Source organism: Pseudopipra pipra, chromosome 1, assembly GCF_036250125.1.
Source record: "Pseudopipra pipra isolate bDixPip1 chromosome 1, bDixPip1.hap1, whole genome shotgun sequence".
NCBI lineage: Eukaryota > Metazoa > Chordata > Aves > Passeriformes > Pipridae > Pseudopipra > Pseudopipra pipra.
Genome location: NC_087549.1, coordinates 22,911,214 through 22,929,823, shown reverse-complemented (window position 1 = coordinate 22,929,823; position 18,610 = coordinate 22,911,214). Strand labels below are relative to the sequence as shown.

General features: G+C 39.7%; 1 protein-coding gene across 3 annotated transcripts in view; it reads left to right on the top strand.

The window, feature by feature from the left end:
* CPQ (carboxypeptidase Q) overlaps positions 1 to 18,610 on the top strand; it is a 147,659-nt gene that overhangs the window by 6,611 nt on the left and 122,438 nt on the right. For all 3 annotated transcript variants that reach the window (XM_064648164.1, XM_064648144.1, XM_064648153.1), the window contains exon 2: positions 12,737 to 13,194. In XM_064648164.1, the coding sequence (XP_064504234.1) occupies positions 12,768 to 13,194 (427 nt within the window). In that variant the 5' untranslated portion in view covers positions 12,737 to 12,767. The remainder of the gene's footprint in view (positions 1 to 12,736; positions 13,195 to 18,610) is intronic.

Genomic DNA, 18,610 nt, shown 5'->3' with positions numbered 1-18,610 from the left:
TTCTGAAAATTGCTCTATGGTTTAAGCTTTTAGGCTGAAAGAAGTCAATGCATGTTTTAAGCTTTATTTAAGGAACTGTCATAGTCAATAGTGATGAATCCTATGTTTCTTCTATCCAGATTGTATGACAAGTTTTTTTTTAATGTAGAAGTATAAAAAAACCCATACAATGTGAATCCTGTTTTGCTGACACTGGCTTTAAGTCGGGGGTGAACCCAGCAGTTAAAAACCACATGATATATTTGTCTGTAAAGCATATCTAATGTTTATATGCTTGGTTTTGGTTGTTTTGTTTTGTGCTTAAACCAGTGCAATTTTCTTGTGATTATGGTGCATCCCTCTCAGCTAGCTTGTCATTGTGTTATACACCACACTCTTGACAGTCCCAAAATCATGCATTTACAGTTTTCAGGGGTTTACAAAAGTAAGAACAGTTATGTTTTGGGGGAGTAGTAGTAAAATTTTCTGATTTTTTCCTCACCTTTCACGTGCTACTATGTATCTGCTTTGGCTTTTCCTCGTTGTTGTAGTGCTCGAAGATATGGACTTCTCTGTTGCTTTTTTTCTCAGTGCATCTGTATTAGAAATAAATGTATTCAGAGGAGAGAGTTGGGGCTGTTCAGTCTGTAGAAGATAAGTCTCCAGGGATACCTTATGGTGGCCTTTCAGTACCTAAAGGGGGCTTATAAGAAATACGGAGAGAGACTTTTTAACAGGGCTTGTTGTGACAGGACAAGGGGTAATGGCTTTAAATTAAAACTAGAATTAGACTAGATATAAAGGAGACATTTTTTACACTGAGGGTAATGAAGCTCTAGGACAGGTTGCCCAGGGAGGTGGTAGATGCCCCATCCCTGGAATCATTCAAGGTCAGGTTGGATTGGGCTCTGAGCAATCTGATGTAGTTCAAACTGACCCTGCTTGTTGCAGGGGGGTTGGACTAAGTGACCTTTAACGATGCCTTCCAACCCAAACTATTCTATGATTCTATGTTGGCTCTTCTCTGAAAATCTGCAACACACAGCCTGGTTGAGCAGCTGCAGACAGGAATGGGAGCATGGGAAAGTTCCTTTGAAGAATGTTATATAAAAATAACTATTGGGATCTTATCAGTATGTGAACTCTGTATAAAAAAACCCCAGATGCACACTGGATAAATAATAATTAAGAGTAGGCACCTGTCTAATGCAGCCTCCCAAAATTATCAAAATGAAACATGCTATCTTACATCGACTGTCCTTACAGACAAGTGCGGGCTTGTTGGTAAATGTGGATTAAGGGGTGTAGGATTATTGTTGCCATCAGATCTGTTCCAATGGATGCCTGGGAAGTTGTCATCAGGGATCAGGACTGATAGATAATTCATTGCCCAAAGCACTATTTATGTCCTGACCTGGCTTCCAAATAGTGTCAAAGAAGAGCTTTCTGAGGAATGACCCTAACGTGGGAATCACGGAAGGCACATGTGGTGAGACTGTTATCCTGAAAGGATCAGCACTTCGTCAAGAAGTCATAGATAACTATTTGGCTGCTTCTGAATGAAGAAGCAGTAGTAACTCCATGTGACCTCTACCTCATCAATTGCCTCTGCTTGGGAGCTGATATATTATGTGATAAGATCGAAACCAAGTGTAAGCAATCCTCCAATACCAGTTTCGTATTAACTTGGAATTGCATTTAGTTCATGAAGGGACTGACACTTGTAACACCTGGATTTACTGAAGGATGCAGAGGCTCCATTTTCTTCTCATATTAGTAACACCAGAGCCCCAAATGTTAAGTAGTCTCTTTACTCATGCTGTGGATAAAGCCCTCTGAATTTTATGCAGTTATGACAGTGTAAATATGAGGCTTTGAAAATCAACATTTATATATAAATCAAAGTAGAGTGCCCTAAGTGGATTGTTTCTGCAAGCTTTTGCGTCCTCAGTGGTTGGTCTTGTGACTAGAAACATTTTAAGGCCATGTTCACAAAGCTGTGCTTAAAGAAGTCTTCTTAGGAAGTAGGATAAAAGCCAAGGGTGCCTTAATACTCTGGGATCCCTGCCCAGTTTGATATCACTGTGTCTGAATAGCAATTTAAAGAGTGTCTAAATAGCTTCACTTTTTATTTTGTACCAGGCATAACTTGTCCAGCAAACCCAGGAGGAGTTTGTGGCTGTCACCTGCAACAGCAGAAGGATAGGAGGAGCAACTGGGGTATCAAGTGAAGCTGTGGGCTCTTGGGGCTCTGCTTGGCTGAAGTCCCTGTGTACCTCCTGAGCTCAGGTGTAGTCACTTATCTGAACCTGGTGGGTTCTTAGCAGTTAGTTTTTTGAGTTGGTTTTTTCAAAGATGGCCAGCGTAAAAATTTCTCTGTGTGTTGGCTTTGCCTTATGCAATCTGAACAGTGCAGAAATCCTTAAGACCTGGGAGGAAACTCCTGTCTGTTTTGTTTCCTCACATGCTTTCTTGGTATAATTTAATCTCTGAGTATTATTGTTGAGATGCAGTGTCAGAATCATGTCAGTGCAAAGTCAGGGAGATATGTTAACATATGCAAAGATAGAGTTGATCACATTCTGTCACTGTTCTCACTGTACCATTGGTGTGTTTATTCTGTTTTAATTGTCTGTAATTTTTTCTTGGTTTTTTTTTGTTGTTGTTGTTTGTTTGTTTTTTTTCATTTTCCACTTTGATTTCCAGTTGACTTTTTGTAATATGACCATTTGCTTCACTGCAGCAAAAGCTTTTGACTGTCTCTTCCTGGTAATGTCAGAAGAAGGGGCCTGAGTGGTCATGATAATTGAAATGTCTTTCATGTGGCAACTGAATCACTTGGAAATGTCACTTCTGAGTTCCTCCTCTTCCAATTGTTTGTCCATTTTGCCCGTTTGTAGTTGTAAGGCATGTTTGTCTCAGTGTGTCTGTGCAGTGCATAGCACTGTGGACACTGGTGATAACTGGAATGCGTTGAACATTGCTTGAAATAAAAAAATTAGTGCTGATAGATGTCTGCTGTCATAGCTGATTTTTTTTGTCCTGCAATAGCAAAATATTTTGATAATTTTTTGTCTTTTAAATGGCAGTAAAAAGTAATTAGAACTTAAATACAGAATCAGAGCTGCCTTATGCATGGTAACTGTAGTGCTCCATGATCAAATGTATGCTGCACTGGGGAGTAACTCTGATGAAAAGGTGGTGTTGGAGCTTTCCTCCACATCTGAAAGAGGTCTAGTTTTGCTAATGTATTTCTCAAAATTGGCTGAAAACCAGTTTTCTCTCAAGCTCTTTTAAGTCAAGTCTATTTATCTTCCTTGCAGTCTGTTGTTTGATTTGGTTCTTTAGACTTTTTAAGCTTCCTTTTTTTTCCCCTACATTTCAGTACAATCTTCAGTGGGATGGTGGCCCCAATTGTACATTGTTACTGAACTGTAGTAACTTGTTTCTAATGTTGATATGTTGGAATACAGTATGATATTTGAGTACCAGTATTATGCTCTAGTGAACATGATGAAATCATAAATTACATACTTCATATCTCATTGAAATTAATATCCTTCCCCACCCTTAATATAAGTAAAGAAATGTGTGCATCATAAAGATCATTTTTCTGTCAGTTGTAATGAGACATTCTTGATGCTGTGCCTTTTTCATATAGTTGTATTTACAAATTCATCCTTTGTTTCTCTGGAGAGGGAAAATTCAGTGGGTGTATCCTACAGTAAGGAGGGAAAACACTAAGATATCAGTTTACAACAAGTCTAGCAATATGTTCACCAGATTTCTCAGCTTCGCAAAACTACTTGAATGTTGTTACTGTAACAGTATGAGGAACATACCTGTTCTTGTAACTGTAGAAAAAGACTGTGTGAAAAAAAAGTTACAAAGATGTTTTAAAAAGTTATTTTAATCTGGAAATTTTATTTACTAGTATTCTTACGTATCTTATATTCAGCATTGCTGAAGAAGTATTGACTTAATTTGGAATTGTTGCTATTGGTATTTTACATTGATATGGGAGGCGTATGGAGTAAAATAGCTAAAATGGTTGGATACTTTTGAAAATATTGCTATTATCTTTTTTTGATCTTTTTCTTAGAAGTGTTTAATAATGTGCATAACTTTTCTCTGAACTTGTTGACTTAAAATGTAAAATTTTGTTCCATATACAAAGCAAAAAGTGCTTTGTAGGTGTGTGGTCATAGAAGCATATTATTCTTGTCATGTATGAAAATCCTAGGAATATAACTTAGGAGTTTCTAATTCTGGAGTAATGTAGGTAGGTGCAAATATCATCTGGTGTAATTTTTGTTAAGGATGGACAGGTCACTTCATCAGGAAACTTGGCCTGTTGCACTATATTATGTAATTAACAATTAAGGTTGCTTATTTTGGTGACTTCATTTTGGCAAATATCCTGACGCCTTGTACTGTACTTAAAACTGAGATTTAATTGTTGGAAGGAGACACTCAAAGTGTTTGTATCTGCTAGCCAAAATACGGAGCACCATAGAGCATACATGTGTTCTGTAGGGCTGAACAGCCTTCTGCCAGAACGCTGCTTGGAGGAGCACCCAGGCGTGCCTGCAAGTGCCAGATGCATGGCAATTTGATTCCTTTTGGCTTTCAGAGGGGTGGCAGATCAACTTGGGGCAGTAACAGCCCTGCACTGCCTGTTGTCAACAAAACTTGGTTTGCTCCTGTTACAGTGTCCATCAATCAGTTTTACGGCTTTTGAGCTTTTGCTATCCACAGATAGGGCTTGATCGTTTGCTTATGGCTCATACCTTCTGTTTTAGGCTTTCTCCTGGTATGAAGGTACGTTTCATCATTTGGCTGAAAAAAACTCAGAAAGAAAATATTTAGCATCAGAACTGTGGGAATAATTTAACTCAATACAGGATATAAGATGTCCTGTTGAACCTGTTTTCAAAAAGAAACTTAGTTTAGAATTTTGGGTTATAGAAATATTGGGCCTTGATGGCAATTCTTGCCTTTGGTGCCCATTAATTTGAGGCCTCTTGTTTCTCTCTTTCGTGTACTTTATTCTTTTCCATAGCCTGATCCATCTCCTCGGATAACAATATACAGAAAGTACAGAAGAGGTTGTAAGAGAAGATTTCTGTGGTTTTGTTGCTCCAATAAAAAGAGAATGCTTTTAGGATAGACTGAAAGAAAAATATGCGCTTCTGAAGAGTTTGTGTCTCATTTATGAATTTTGTGAATAGATAGAAGATATGTGTCTATTCCAAGAGGCTTTACAATCAAGAAAGGTTTCCTAAATTAGAAAGAGGCCACTAACATTTTGTCTCTGAATGGATGTGTGTGAATATATTAATTTTTTTTCATAAGCCAGTCTTTCTATGTCTGAAGGCAACCTGTCTTACCTTTTACACTAGGGCAATAGTTGTGGACTTGCAGGAAGTTGAGCATAAAAATACTAGGTAGTATAATTGCAGCCCTATTCTCATATGTTTTAATTTAATTGTCCAGATCTTTCCCACCCTCCCCTCAGCTGTCTTTCAACACTATCGGCTGGCTTTAGCTATGTACTTTGCCATTTATTGTAATATGAACAACACAATATTTCGGTGTCATTGATTCCAAAGTGCCTTCCATTCATTCAATATTTCTATTCAGTTTTTCTCATCTGAAAATCCAGCTGAATTCCTGTCTTTTGCCTCTGAAAAGATAATGTTCTCCCTTTTGAGAACTGTTTGTATTTTGCATGCTCTTTAAGAAGAATAATGTCAGCTGCTACATGGCCAAGGCACTGTTCAGTGGTTGTGGGATTTTTTGTTATTATTAGCTTAATTTTTGTCTTGTCTGTCACTGCTTCTTAGGGAAGTAGCTGACTGATCATTTCTGTAGCTTTGCTGGTACAGTACCTTGCACGTGTATTATGGTGGGATTCTTCAGGATTGTTGCCATCTGTTTTAGCAGCAGCTACTGAGTAAGATTATATCAGGGTAGCCTGTTATTATTCTGAGGCTTGGAGGTGAAGAGAGAGGGAAGAATGGCTCCTTTTGCTGCCTCCTTCCTATGTTAAGCTACAGTACTTCCCCCATACTGACTATACATAGGGTATCAGCTTCTGCCAAATGGGGAGCTAAGACTACAGTGTCTCTTGGCATGTTTGGACTTTCTCAGTCCTAATCCTTAGACTTTTTAAAACTTTTTACTTCCTATTCTGTCCACATAAGTCAATATCACTACTTGAGCCTATCTGGTCCTAAGTTACACTTATCTTTCCAAGGATTTCAGTATGTATCTTCAGTGGTAACAAATCAAGATAATTCTTGGTAAGTTGGTAAAGGTAAAACAGCTCAGGTATTCCTTTGGTGTTTTAGATTTTTTGGTCCAAGAAATAAGATTATTCGAAGTCTTTTATCCATATCGTGTTGTACTATTCCTTTTCTTAGTTTTAGATGTCAAAAGGCTAATTTTAAGGAGTTTGTAATGTAAATGCTAGCTTTGACTGTGTGTGTTCTCAAACCCAGGATTTTCCAACTGATTAACTGTTCTTCCAGATAAGGAATCTTGACAATTCTGGAAAAGTAGTCTTTGAAGAATATCTGCTTTTCTGCTTCACTCTTCAAGATCATAAAGCTTGCCCCCTGTCCTCATTTTTATAAGTGATGGAAGAACTCTCTGACTTTATTTTTAGGCAGAAATCTCCTCGTCATTTTGCAAGTTCACCTAGCCTTCCAGCCATCCTACTCCACAGCTGTCACAACAAACTTTTTTCCAATGCTATTAAATGTATCAGACATCACTCTGCAGCATGTGAGTTTGTTACCCTAGGGCTTTTCAGTCTATTCTCATGTCATCAAAACCACTGTGTGATTTCATGATTTTATACATTCCTTGGAGGAAAATCAAATGGTATGTGGTTAGGAAACTGATAGATACTCTGCAGATATAGCAGATCTCTAGCAATTAAGTGGTTAATACCCTCAATTTATTGTTTTCTTTCCTCCATTTCCCATAACCATGACTCCTGTGAACTCTCTGTATCCTTTTATCTGTATTTGCAACTGGGATTTTGGGAAAACTTGGCCGCACTGGAGAAGCAGCAGTGCTCTAACTTTGTTAATCCTATTTTTGTGCCCTTTACTCCTCTTTCTCTTATCTGATTGCTGTAGACAGTGTTCTCATCTGAGAAATTCTTTGTCCTCTCAGTCTCTCTCTCTCTCATTCTTTTCCATCTGTAACATTTAAGTAATTTATACTGTAATGATTTTAGTGATGGTAGCACCAGTTAGCCTAGTTACAGACTGGGTGTGCTAAACCTCTTTTCTATAAGGGCATCATTAAAAGATGAAGAGCCCGATGATCTTGCCCTTTAGCATCAAAGACAGCAGTTAGCAACAGACAAATGGACCAGACAATAGGTAGGAGCATCCTTAAAGTAGCTACTCTTAAATGTATCTTATGACATTCTCTGCACTACCAGCATAGTATTGTAGTATAGTACATATATAGTACGTATATGTAGTATAGTACATTTCTTTCTCTTTCATACTCATTTGAGCTGGAAAAGACTAATTTCCTGTCTTTAATTTCTCTTTTTCTTCTGCATACCTGCAACTTTTCTCCCTTGTTTTTTAAAATCCTTTCAGCTTGTATTTATGGCCTGCTTTCATATTCTGAATCTCAGATTTAATTTGTAAGATATGTTTTGAGCTCTAGTCCTAACTACCTGTTTAAGCAGGGTCAGCTGCAGCAGGTTGTGCAGGCCCATGCCTAGGCAGGTTTGGAATGTCTCCCATATGGATGCTGCACAACCTCTCTGGGCAACCTCTTCCAGTGTTTAACCACCCTCATAGTGGAAAAAAAAAAAGTGCATTCTTGTGTGCAGATGGAATTTCATATGTTCCAGGTTTTGTCCGTTACCTCTTGTTCTGTTGGTGGGTACCACTGGAAAGAGCCTGGTTCTGTCTTCTTTGTTCCCTCCCATCAGGTATTTATACCCAGTGATGAAAACCTCCCTGAGTCTTTTCTTCTCCAAGCTGAACAGTCACAGTTTTCTCTGCCACTTCTCATAGGATAGACATTCCAGTCCCTTAATAATCTTTTGCAGCCCTTTGTTGCACTCCCTCCGGTATGTCCATGTCTCTTGTACTTGGAAGCCCAGAAATGAACAAGTACTCCAGGTGTTGTCTCACAAACACTGAGTAGAGGGGGAAGATAACATCCACGTGCTGGCAACACTTCTGATGCGCAGCCCAGAAGGCTGTTGGTTGTTGCCAACATGAAGTTGCTTTGCTGACTCATTCTCTACCAAGCTCCTTTCCAGCTGGATGTCCCTAACCTGTCTTAGGGCATGGTGGTTAGTCCTCCTCAGATGCAGGACTTGGTTAACTTCCTAAGGTTCCCCCCTGCCTGTTTTCTCATGCACTCTGAGTGGCAGCACAACCATTGTGTACACAGGCACTTCTCCTTACCTTCCTGTCATCTGCAAGTCTATTGAGGCCACAGTCTGTCCAAGCATCCAGATCATTAATGGAGATATATATGAGTACTGAACCGAGTATGGGCTTTTAGGGGACACCACTGGCTACTATTTGCCAGCTAGATGTCACACAAGTAATCAGAATCCTCTGAGCTCAGTTGTTCAGCCGATTTTCAACCCACTTCACTGTCTATGTTATATACATATATATTTATGTTATATACATACATATCTATGTAGTATATCTTCCAGCCTATACTTTATCAGCTTCCCTGAAACCTTTAGGGAGACTGTCAACTGTCTTCCTAATGTCAAGGGAAACAATACTCACTGCTCTCCCCTCTTCTACCAAGCCAGCAGTTTTGTCCTAGAAGGGTATTGTGTTGATTAGGCACAATTTCCCCTTGGTAAATCCATGCTAACTATTCTGAGTCATCTTCTTGTCCTTCATATGTTTGGAAATAATCTCCAGAACTTGCCAGAGCTTGATGTGAGGCTGACTGATCTGTAGTTCCCTACATCTTACTTCTTGAAGATAGGAGTGACATATATAATATATATAAATATAATGGAGAGTGGCCTCACAATGACATCAGCCAGCTCTCGGTATTTGTGGATGCAAACCATGAGGCCCCATGGATTTATATATGTAGTTTGTTTAGGTGCTCCCTAACTTAATCTTCCTCCACCAAGGATGTGTCTTCCTTGCTCCAGACCCCTTTGAAATGTTCTGCTAGGATTTTGTAGGATGAAATCTCTCTCTTCTGTGGACTACATTCAGACCATTCTCTTCCCTCTGAGTATGGATCCATGTACTGCCATGGCTGGATGGCCCCTATCTGCTTCATGAACAATTAAATACATTGACCAATTTTGACTGTCCTATTATTTTTTATTTATTTGGCTGGCACTGTGATGTTCATTTTTTGAGTCTTAACTAGTTAGATATGCAAAAATAAGTAATCTCCTTTCCTGGATGATTCACTGGGGGTGATAAAGTTGCAGACACTGGGACAACAGGTGTGCAATCTTTCCCTGAGATAGCAGTAGAGTGATTCCTGTATTTCAGTCCAAGTATGATGTTGTTTTACCTAGCAGGGAATTACTTCTGATAGCTGCTTCTGAACAGATTATGCTGGACTATTCAAGGAAAGCACAATAAATTACGTTCCCATTTTTGTGTCCTTGCCCAGGGTTTGAATTAAGTTACAGTGCATTGGCAGGTAGTAAAATGCTGTGTGAGGCAAAAGTATGTTACATCCACAAAAGCTGTGGAAACATGTCTGTTCTCAGTGTTCAGTGGGAAGTTCCTGGAAGAAGTACAGTGCTTAAATGCAGCTCCTCTGGGGCAGCCTTTGGAGTGAGGATGCTGCTGGTTTTGAATGAGGCCAGAAAAAACAAAGAAAGCATTTCTTAGTTAAGGGAAATGTGATAACTGCAGTTTCATTTCTTCACTGAAAAAATGCATAAAGTTGGCAACTGGGAGCTCTTTGAGGTGGTCAGTGCTAATTAAACAATCCCCCTGTGTTTTCTGTGTAACAGCTAAGTGTGTCAGCTTTGTCTGGTAGATTTTGCAAACCCTTAAACAAACAAAATACCAAACCTTAGGTTTTTGAAACTAACTCTACAAAGTTTTTGTCTTGCTCCATTCAGCAAGAATTTCTTATGGCAGAAATCAGATTATCTTGCTTGCTTCTTTGTGCATGATGAACTTGGCAAAAATCATCATGCGAAAATGAGCATGGTCATCCCAAGAAAACTACTGATGTCTCTAGCAGAGGATGTCTATGAGCTTGTAATTAACTGCTCCAAAGGGAAAGAACATGGAGAAGGTGCAGAGCATAACAATAAAAATACGCTGATACCCTCTGTGTAGTATAACCACAAATAAACAGTAAGTCAGAGTATAAATGGCATTTTGCAGTTCTCAGGCAGTGTCCTGAGATAACCCAAGTCTTCTGCTCCTGGTTGTGTAAGACCTTTGCCCTGTCTGTCTCACAGAAAGAGATGAAATCTCTGTGATAGATTTGTCATTCACAGATGAAATCAGAGATGGTTCTTCACTACACTGTGAAGAACTTGTTAATTCCTTGATCTCAATTTTAGAGGACATTTGAATAGTTAAGGAGAATAGCTTAATGTTCTTATACTGCTAAAGCTATTGTTAAATTGCTATTTGTGAAAAGACCCATAAAGGCCTATGGAAGGCTGGAAATTTGTGCTGGTTATCATAATGTTTGTGTGTGTGTGTTTTTTGTGGGTATTGGGGCGTTTTTGTTTGTTCGTTTGTTTCTGAATTTGGGTGGGTTATGGATCCTAGAAATGTGGTTTCATACTTTCACTCTTTCTGTGCCTTATTTCTGTGTTGCACAGGCAGTGTTTCAGATGGTATCTTATGGATGCATGCCTGGTGGGTCATCCCCCCTTTTTGGGAGATGATCAGAAGCTCTCATAAATGTTGTGGGTTGCCTCTTCTGTTTCCATTAATGAGTCTTTCCTTCTAAGTGCCTGTACACTAATATGCACAACATGGGGAATACATACAAGAAGTTAAAGATCTGGGTGCAGTTGCAGGGCTGTGATCTTGCTGGGATTGTGGAGATGTGGAGGGATAGTTCACATGACTGAGATGCTGCAATGGATGGATATATGGCCTTTAGGAAGGACAGACTTGGAAGAAAAGGAGATGGAGTTTCCTTCCATGTGAGAGGACAGCTGTAGTGCTTGGAGTTCTGCCTGGGTATGGATGATGAACCGAGAGCTTATGGATAAGGATTAAAGAGCATACCAGTATGGGTGACTTTGTAGTGGCTGTATGCTATAGGCCACCTGATCAGCAAAAACAAGTAGATGAGGCCTTGACAGCTAGAAGTAGCTTCTCATTCACAGGTCCTGATGCTTATGCTGTACTTTACCATCCTGAGGTCTGCTGGAGGCTCATCACAGCATGTTATAAGCAATCCAGGAGGTGCCTGACACAGGGTATAGAGAAGCCAGCAAGGAGAGGTGCTCTCATGGACTTCAGACAAGCAAAGAAGGGCTGGTTGTGGTATGAAGGTCAAAGGCAGCCTTGGCTGCAGTGTCCATGTGATAATGGAGTTCAGGATCCTAAGAGCAGGCCAAAAAGCAAGATCACAGCACTGGACTTAGGAGAGAAGACTTTGACCTCTTCAGAGATCTGCTTGATAAAAGTCCTGTGGGATAAAGCCCTGAAAGAGGGAGCAGGATCCAAAGAAAGTTTTTTTAGTATTCTGGCTTAGTTTAACCCCAGATGGTAACTACATACCGTGCCAATACACACTCACTCCCCCTCCCGCCCCTCAGTCATATAAGAAGGAGAAAGAAGTACAAAAACTCATGGATTCAGATAAGAACAATTTAATAGGTGAAGAGAAGTAAAGTATTATAATAATAATTATGATAATAATAATAAATAAAACCCAAAAAATAAGTGATGGAATTGCTCACCACCTGCTGAAGAATGCCCAGCCCATCCCTGGCAGTGATCATTCCCTTCCAGTCAATCCCCACAGTTTGTGTACTGAACACGGTATGGAATATCCATTTGGCCAGTTTGAATCAGCTGTTCTGGCTGTGCTCCCTCCCAGCTTCTTGCGCAGATCCCCATGGCAGAGCATGAGACACTAGAAATTCTTTGACTTAGGGTAAGCACTACTTAGCAACATCCAAAACATTAGTGTGTTATCAACATTATTCTCATATAAAATCCAAAACACAGCACTGCACCAGCTACTGAGAAGAAAACAAACTCTATTCCAGCTGAAACCAGGACACTGGGGGCATTCGATCTAAGTCACTCTTACATCTTTTTAGCGCAGTAGAAAGTGCTTTCCTGATGATGAAGGTGAAGAAGCACTTTTATTCATGAATGGTTTAAGAAAAGTTTTTGTCTGGATGTTTTGTGTAAAGAAAGGCATTTGATTTGGCATTTCTGGCAACTCCTGCTCCAAATAGAAAGGAGATACAAAGCTCCTCCTGGATGGGAGCAGCCCTGGGTTTTGATTCAGTGAAGAATGTGATAATTTAAAGAGATGCAGCATTCCAAGGATATTTCTAAAGACCACAACAAAGATTGTGTCCAGTGGTCTGATTATCTTTTTCATTTGCTTTCAATAATTCTGTCTTCAAGTTGAGTTTACTTTCCTGCTAGTTCTGATCAAAGCATTTTCATGATAAATTGATTTATTTTCATTTCTGTCTGCCAATCCAAATAACAAAAAGTATTGCTGATACCTGTATAATTTTTTTAATATTTTTTTCTGTTTGTCTCTCCAACAGACCATCTGTGAAAAAGAAAAAAGAGAAAAAAATGAAGTACTTATTCCTAGTATTTCTCATGAATTTATTATCACAGTATGCTGGGAAACCTTTAAGAAGAGATGGCAGTTACCCGAAATCATTTGAAGACATTAAAAATGAGATAGCTGGCTATACTGATATTGCTAAGGCTATTATTGATCTTGCTGTTCATGGAAAGGCTCAGAACAGATCCTATGAAAGATTAGCAGTTTTTGCTGATACCATAGGACCTAGACTCAGTGGCTCAAAAAACCTAGATGCAGCCATCAAATACATGTTCAGTGCCCTGCAGAAGGATGGGCTGGAAAATGTGCATCTGGAGCCTGTGAAAGTACCGCACTGGGAAAGAGGAGAAGAGTTTGCAATGATGCTGGAACCAAGGAATCAGAGCATTGCTATTTTGGGACTTGGGAACAGTGTTGCAACTCCTCCAGAAGGTAATTCTTCCTTTTGGAATTATATATCACTTGCTTTTTAACACCAAACTGTATTACACCCCTTGTGGTTTTCTTCCTGCTGTAACAGTTCTGCAAAACAAGATGCTGTTTTTCTGGGGGATTTTTTTGTATGTCATGGTTGTGAATGATGCAGTTTGTATTTATGAACTGGCTTGTAGAATTAGAATTGATTCCTGAACTCACTCTCCATTATGTCTATACCCTTTTGTTTAACACTGCTGAACCACGTGGTCCTCCACTGTGGTTGATAGGAAAGAAGTTTTCTGTGGGGTGTTGAGTTGACATGTGATTTCTTCTTTTCTTGCCATGCCCTATCTTGCCAAGCTCAGCCCTTCACTTGGGTAAAAAACAAGACAGCAGGAAAAGGAGGAGTATCTTGTGCTGAGCTTGGGAAGTTCCAGCTCCTTGCTATGTATGGCTGTTGGTATCTCTGTGTCCTTTCCTTCCATTCCCCCTCTCATGCTCACCTTGGAAAGTCTTTGTCATTTACCTGTTGTTGAACTGTGTGTTGCCTTTTAGTTGATAATGTACAATATGTTACTTGAGGAACAAGAATGACCATTAGCTGGGCTCAACAAAATTCTGGTCTTTTGAGCCCCCAAAAATTAGCTTGCCTACAAACAAAATTACTTATAAGGATCTCTTTTTGTACATACTTTCTCAGGATTTTTATTTAAAGGCCAGATGATAACCTTCTTCTATGACTTCTTTCCATAAAAACCACTAAACTTATTCCTAGACCACTTCAAAAGCATTCATATTCCTTTATGAGAAAATAAATTTAGTTTAGGAAATAAAAGATAACATGATGCTCATAATTTTTTACGAATTGTAAATTTTTGTGATAGTGAGCTTTCTGTTTGAAATGAAACAATATATAAAAGATGTTTTGTTTAGAAAAATTACATAGCTCTTCAAAATGCAAGTAAAACTGGATAATTTAAGACACGTTTCAAATAAATCATACTTGGTTTGCAAAATTGCTACTGTAAATTTTGTCTGAGGTATTCATGTTATATTGAGGTAAAGGCATGCCTAAAATGCAAAACAACTAAAACCATTAATAATATCTGTTTGTACCATGATATGTGTAAGGTTTATTGCTTTGATAGGAGAATATTTACAGCAAAATTTAAGCCTACAACTTATTTTGTATCCTTTCCAGTCCTATTACAAGCTTCCCAAAAAGGAAACTAAAATTAAAAAGACATTTTTGGTGTTGAGCAGGTGTTACTGAACCTTCCAAGATAACCTGCAATTTAATCTTGGCAAACATCTTCACATCCCAAGAAGTCTGTTTTTTGTTTCTCTTTCTTAGCCATGTAGTTATTTGCACTTGCCTGGTTTTACTCCTAGGTTTGCCTTTTTTCTATTAGAGAGATACTGAATTTACATGTTAAAAATGCTCACAGAGGCTGATCGTGTCCTACTTTTTCATCTCTAAGGTTCTTATACTGGCAACTGAATGGTCAGGCTAGTACTTGTGGCTGGTAATGCCTTGAAAGATAAGATTCTGTTATCCAGTGCTGGTTTATACTGAGTAATGTTTAAAAAGCCCACATTTATTCTTTCTGACATTTTTACTTTCCTCTGAGATCTACCATGTTTCTGAAAAGAGGTACATGTTGGTGCTAGAAGACTTCATGGCAGTGAGATCTCTCATGAAAGAGAGGGCAGTTTCTCACACTTCGAATAATTTCAATTCAGTTGCTTACCTTCTGATTTCTGACTATCCTGTTTCTGGCTGTTATGATTTCTGCTGGTCTCATCTTGTTCTGTGCAAGCTGGGACAGGTTTTTGTGCTTGAGAAGGTTATGTGGGGTAGCTGGTGCCTGGTGAGCTCTTGGCTCTCGTTCTTCCAATTTCTGGGCTGTCCACCTGGCTGATGGAAATTTCTGGTGAGAACTGCTCATCACCAGTCTCTCTGGGCAGCAGCACTGGAGGGTGTGCTGCTCAGAAAAGTGCCTGTCCTAAAACTCCCACTCATCCCAAACATGGAATAAAAAATGTGTAGTTGCACATTAAAACCACTGCCTTATCACTTCTGAGATATTTGTTCCCAGAAATGCTTCCTCTACTCTAACCAGTGATTATCACTGTGCCTTATTCCTGAGAAAAAGGGATAGAAGGCCACCCTAAATACCATCAGAAATATTGGAACAATTTCCCTCAGTGAGAGTCAATCAGCAGTTCTGATATGTCTTGTTTTAGCCAAGAAGCTGCAGGAATGTGAGTGTTCCGGTAATCAAAATAGTGCAACTTAACTGCTGTTGCTGCATGAGATCAAACTGGGGAGATCTGCTGCTGTGCTGAGCTTTGGCAGAGGGATATGTTAAAGGCCAAGGACTGTCCATCAGATGTTGGCTCTATGATGGTTCCTGGATTCCTTCACAACTGCCTCTAAAGTGGACTATGCAGATCATCCCTGAAGTTGTTTAGTATTAACCTGATACTTACTGCATATTTTAAATCAGTGTTCCTATCAAGATATGTTTCACACCCCTCAGTTTACAAACCACTTACTCTGTATAGTCCAAACAGATCCCTTCTGTGACATTACTGATGCCTACTTAGCACCAGAGGACAGCACTGGCTGGACTTCTTGTCTTTTAAGGTGGAGGGGTGGGGTTAAGATGAGAGAGGATGACTCCCCCATCCCAGCAGGAAGTACAGGAGACCATTTCTGGTTTTCTCGATTTCTCAGTTATGTCCTGTATTCCTCCCTTCCCATGATTTTTACCCAGGCTTGTGACTTGATAAGCTGAGAAAACCATATTGGCAGAAACTTAAAACTTGGTGCTGGACTTGGTGGTCCTTGGTGCCTTCAGCTCCTCCTGGAGCTCAGCAAAGCCCTTCAGAGCTAGTGCTCTGAGGGGCTTTTCATTATCATGGCAATAGCCTAATAGCAATTTAGAAACCTGGTTTTGGATGCTTGAAATTCAGGGTTTATTTTCCCTTCTGTCCATGGAAATTCAAACCAGTGTTTCCTGAGAGTGACCCAATGGCCAGAGCGCATGCTGGGGTTGCTTACTTTCCATTTCTGCATACACCATGTGAGTGTGGAAAAAAATCTGCAATCCTTCAGTGCAGGAATAGGAAGACCTAAATAGTATCAGTATCAGTATTTTAGCCTTGAAGTCCAAGCCAGAACTGACTTCATTATACCAGGAGTGTCTCTTCCTGCGGGTCTTCTATCTCACCCATTCCTATGGGGTTGAAAACCTATTGGGATGTGGGCAGAGCTTTCCTCATTTATTTGATTTTATGAGGTTTTCCCACTTTAGCTCAGATATGGAACAGTTGGATGATATGCAGAAGCCTTTTCAGTACCTTGTGATCTTGTGGATAAAATTCTACTTTCTTCTTCATGACTGGGCAACATGCCAGGATGTCAAGTTTCCAGATTCCATCTGATTTACAGCAAAAAAAGGACAGTACAGAAAAGGTTAGATTTTCTATTGAAGAGGGAAACTCCCCGACATTCTCCCTCTCAGTGTATTCCCAGATATGAAGGTGTTGGGTCAAAAATAAAGTTTTCAGTTACTTTGATCTCCTTACAATGAGGGAGTAACTTTACTGCCTATCTTAGTGACAGGGAGAGAAGAAAAATGAAACACAGAGTGACCTGGATTTCCAGAAGTCAGCAGAGGCTGAAAATGGTCACCACCTCGAAGAAATGGATTCCTAGGTAACAAACAGTACTGAATGTTAGAAAGTGCTGGGTGCTGGCAAACTGGAGATTTACCATATTTAGTCAGTGTCCTTGTCTCATTTGTTCCAACATTGGCAAAACATAAAGATATATATAGAGAGACTGTGTTGATTTCTGGTAGTACTGATTATATCCCCCAAATTCTGAGGAAAATAGATATAATTGTTGCTTTGAGAATCCCATAATTGAAGGAAAGCAGTAGTTCAGCAGATGTTTGACCATAAAGTATCAAAGAATTCATATTTTTTGCATGTGTTTTAAAATGCACTTTTTTTACCCTGATGGGTGACTCTGCCCTTTAATTTTAAAGAAATACTGACAAGCAGAACCAACTCCAGAATGCAGCCTGCCTGAAATGTCTCCTTGAAAAAGGAGCAGTCTCTGGTTTTTTTGTACTGTTTGTTGCAGCAAAACTGAAATAACATAAATATGAAGATGATGTATTGGCAGACTTTTTCCTAGTTTTTATGTTCAAGTCATGGGTTTTTTTGTTTAACTGTCAACATTTGGTCCAATTGTGCTCTTATGGAAGATGGTAGGAGTTTTGCACTTAGGTAATATGAAAATAGTTCCAGCCTGTTATGTATAAAGTAGGGATAATGCATGTCTTGAAGTTGTTGAAGGTGTGTGCTGTAGGCTCACCATTATATTAAGCCAGGGCTGCTGCTGAAAGAAGCAGTCTGGCCCCAGTCTTGGCCAATCTGTTTTCCCCCCGGTGTTGACCCTCCTTTTTTTTTTTTCTCAGTGGTGAAGTGGATTAGGAAATTCAGCTAGATAAACAAAAGGCCAACAAAAGAAAAGTTAACTTTAATGTGTATCAGAGGATTTATCTTTGAGTTGCCAACATCTTGGGTGGTCACTGACCTACTGGAAGAAAAGGCTGTCATTCTGGAGGCACTCGAGTACCCCTTTGTCATGTGAAGGGTGGGAGTTCAGAGTTTTGCTCATCAGTCCCCCAGGAAAGTTGAGACCTTGGTGTCCGATAGTCTGTCAGTGTCTCGTAAGGAGACCCTTCACCAACGGCTTAGCAAGATCAGAGGGTACTTTGACCTCCCTTGTTAGGGGGAACTCAGCAGAGCCAGGACCCCTCAGCGGGTCCTGCCAAGGTGTTATCCGCCACCAGCAACTGCAAGGACTCACTTTAACAGTTTATGGAATAACACTTTTTATTAATACAAATTGTGGCAGATTAATAAGGTTTGAAGGTTGTCGGTGATAGTGTCTACTGCAAAAATATGTTTTAAAGCAATGTACTGATATGCATATTAAGCAAGCACAAGCTCTGATACGAAGCAATCTAAATAATATGCTATGGGATAAGCAAAAGCTCTAGTCCTAAATGCAGCATTTAACGAGTGTAGAGCATATTTCTCACCCAAGGCGTCCCTCTGGGGGTGGAGAAGATAGACTCAGCCCGTTGACTAACCCCAGCAGTTTTGGTGGAGGTCTTTTCCCACTTTCCACTTATCCCCAACTTACTTTTATACTATTTTCTTTATGTTTGGGTGGAGTTTGAGTGGCTCTTGTCATAAATACTTTTTATTTCTGATTGGTGTACCTAATGGGAGAGGGCGGGTGGTTGTGGTTTGGCACCCGAGAAGGGGATTCGACATGGTTGTTGGCTTCAGCAGCAGAACATCCTGATTCTCCCTTATCAGACAGGTACTGTACAGTCTTAGTACT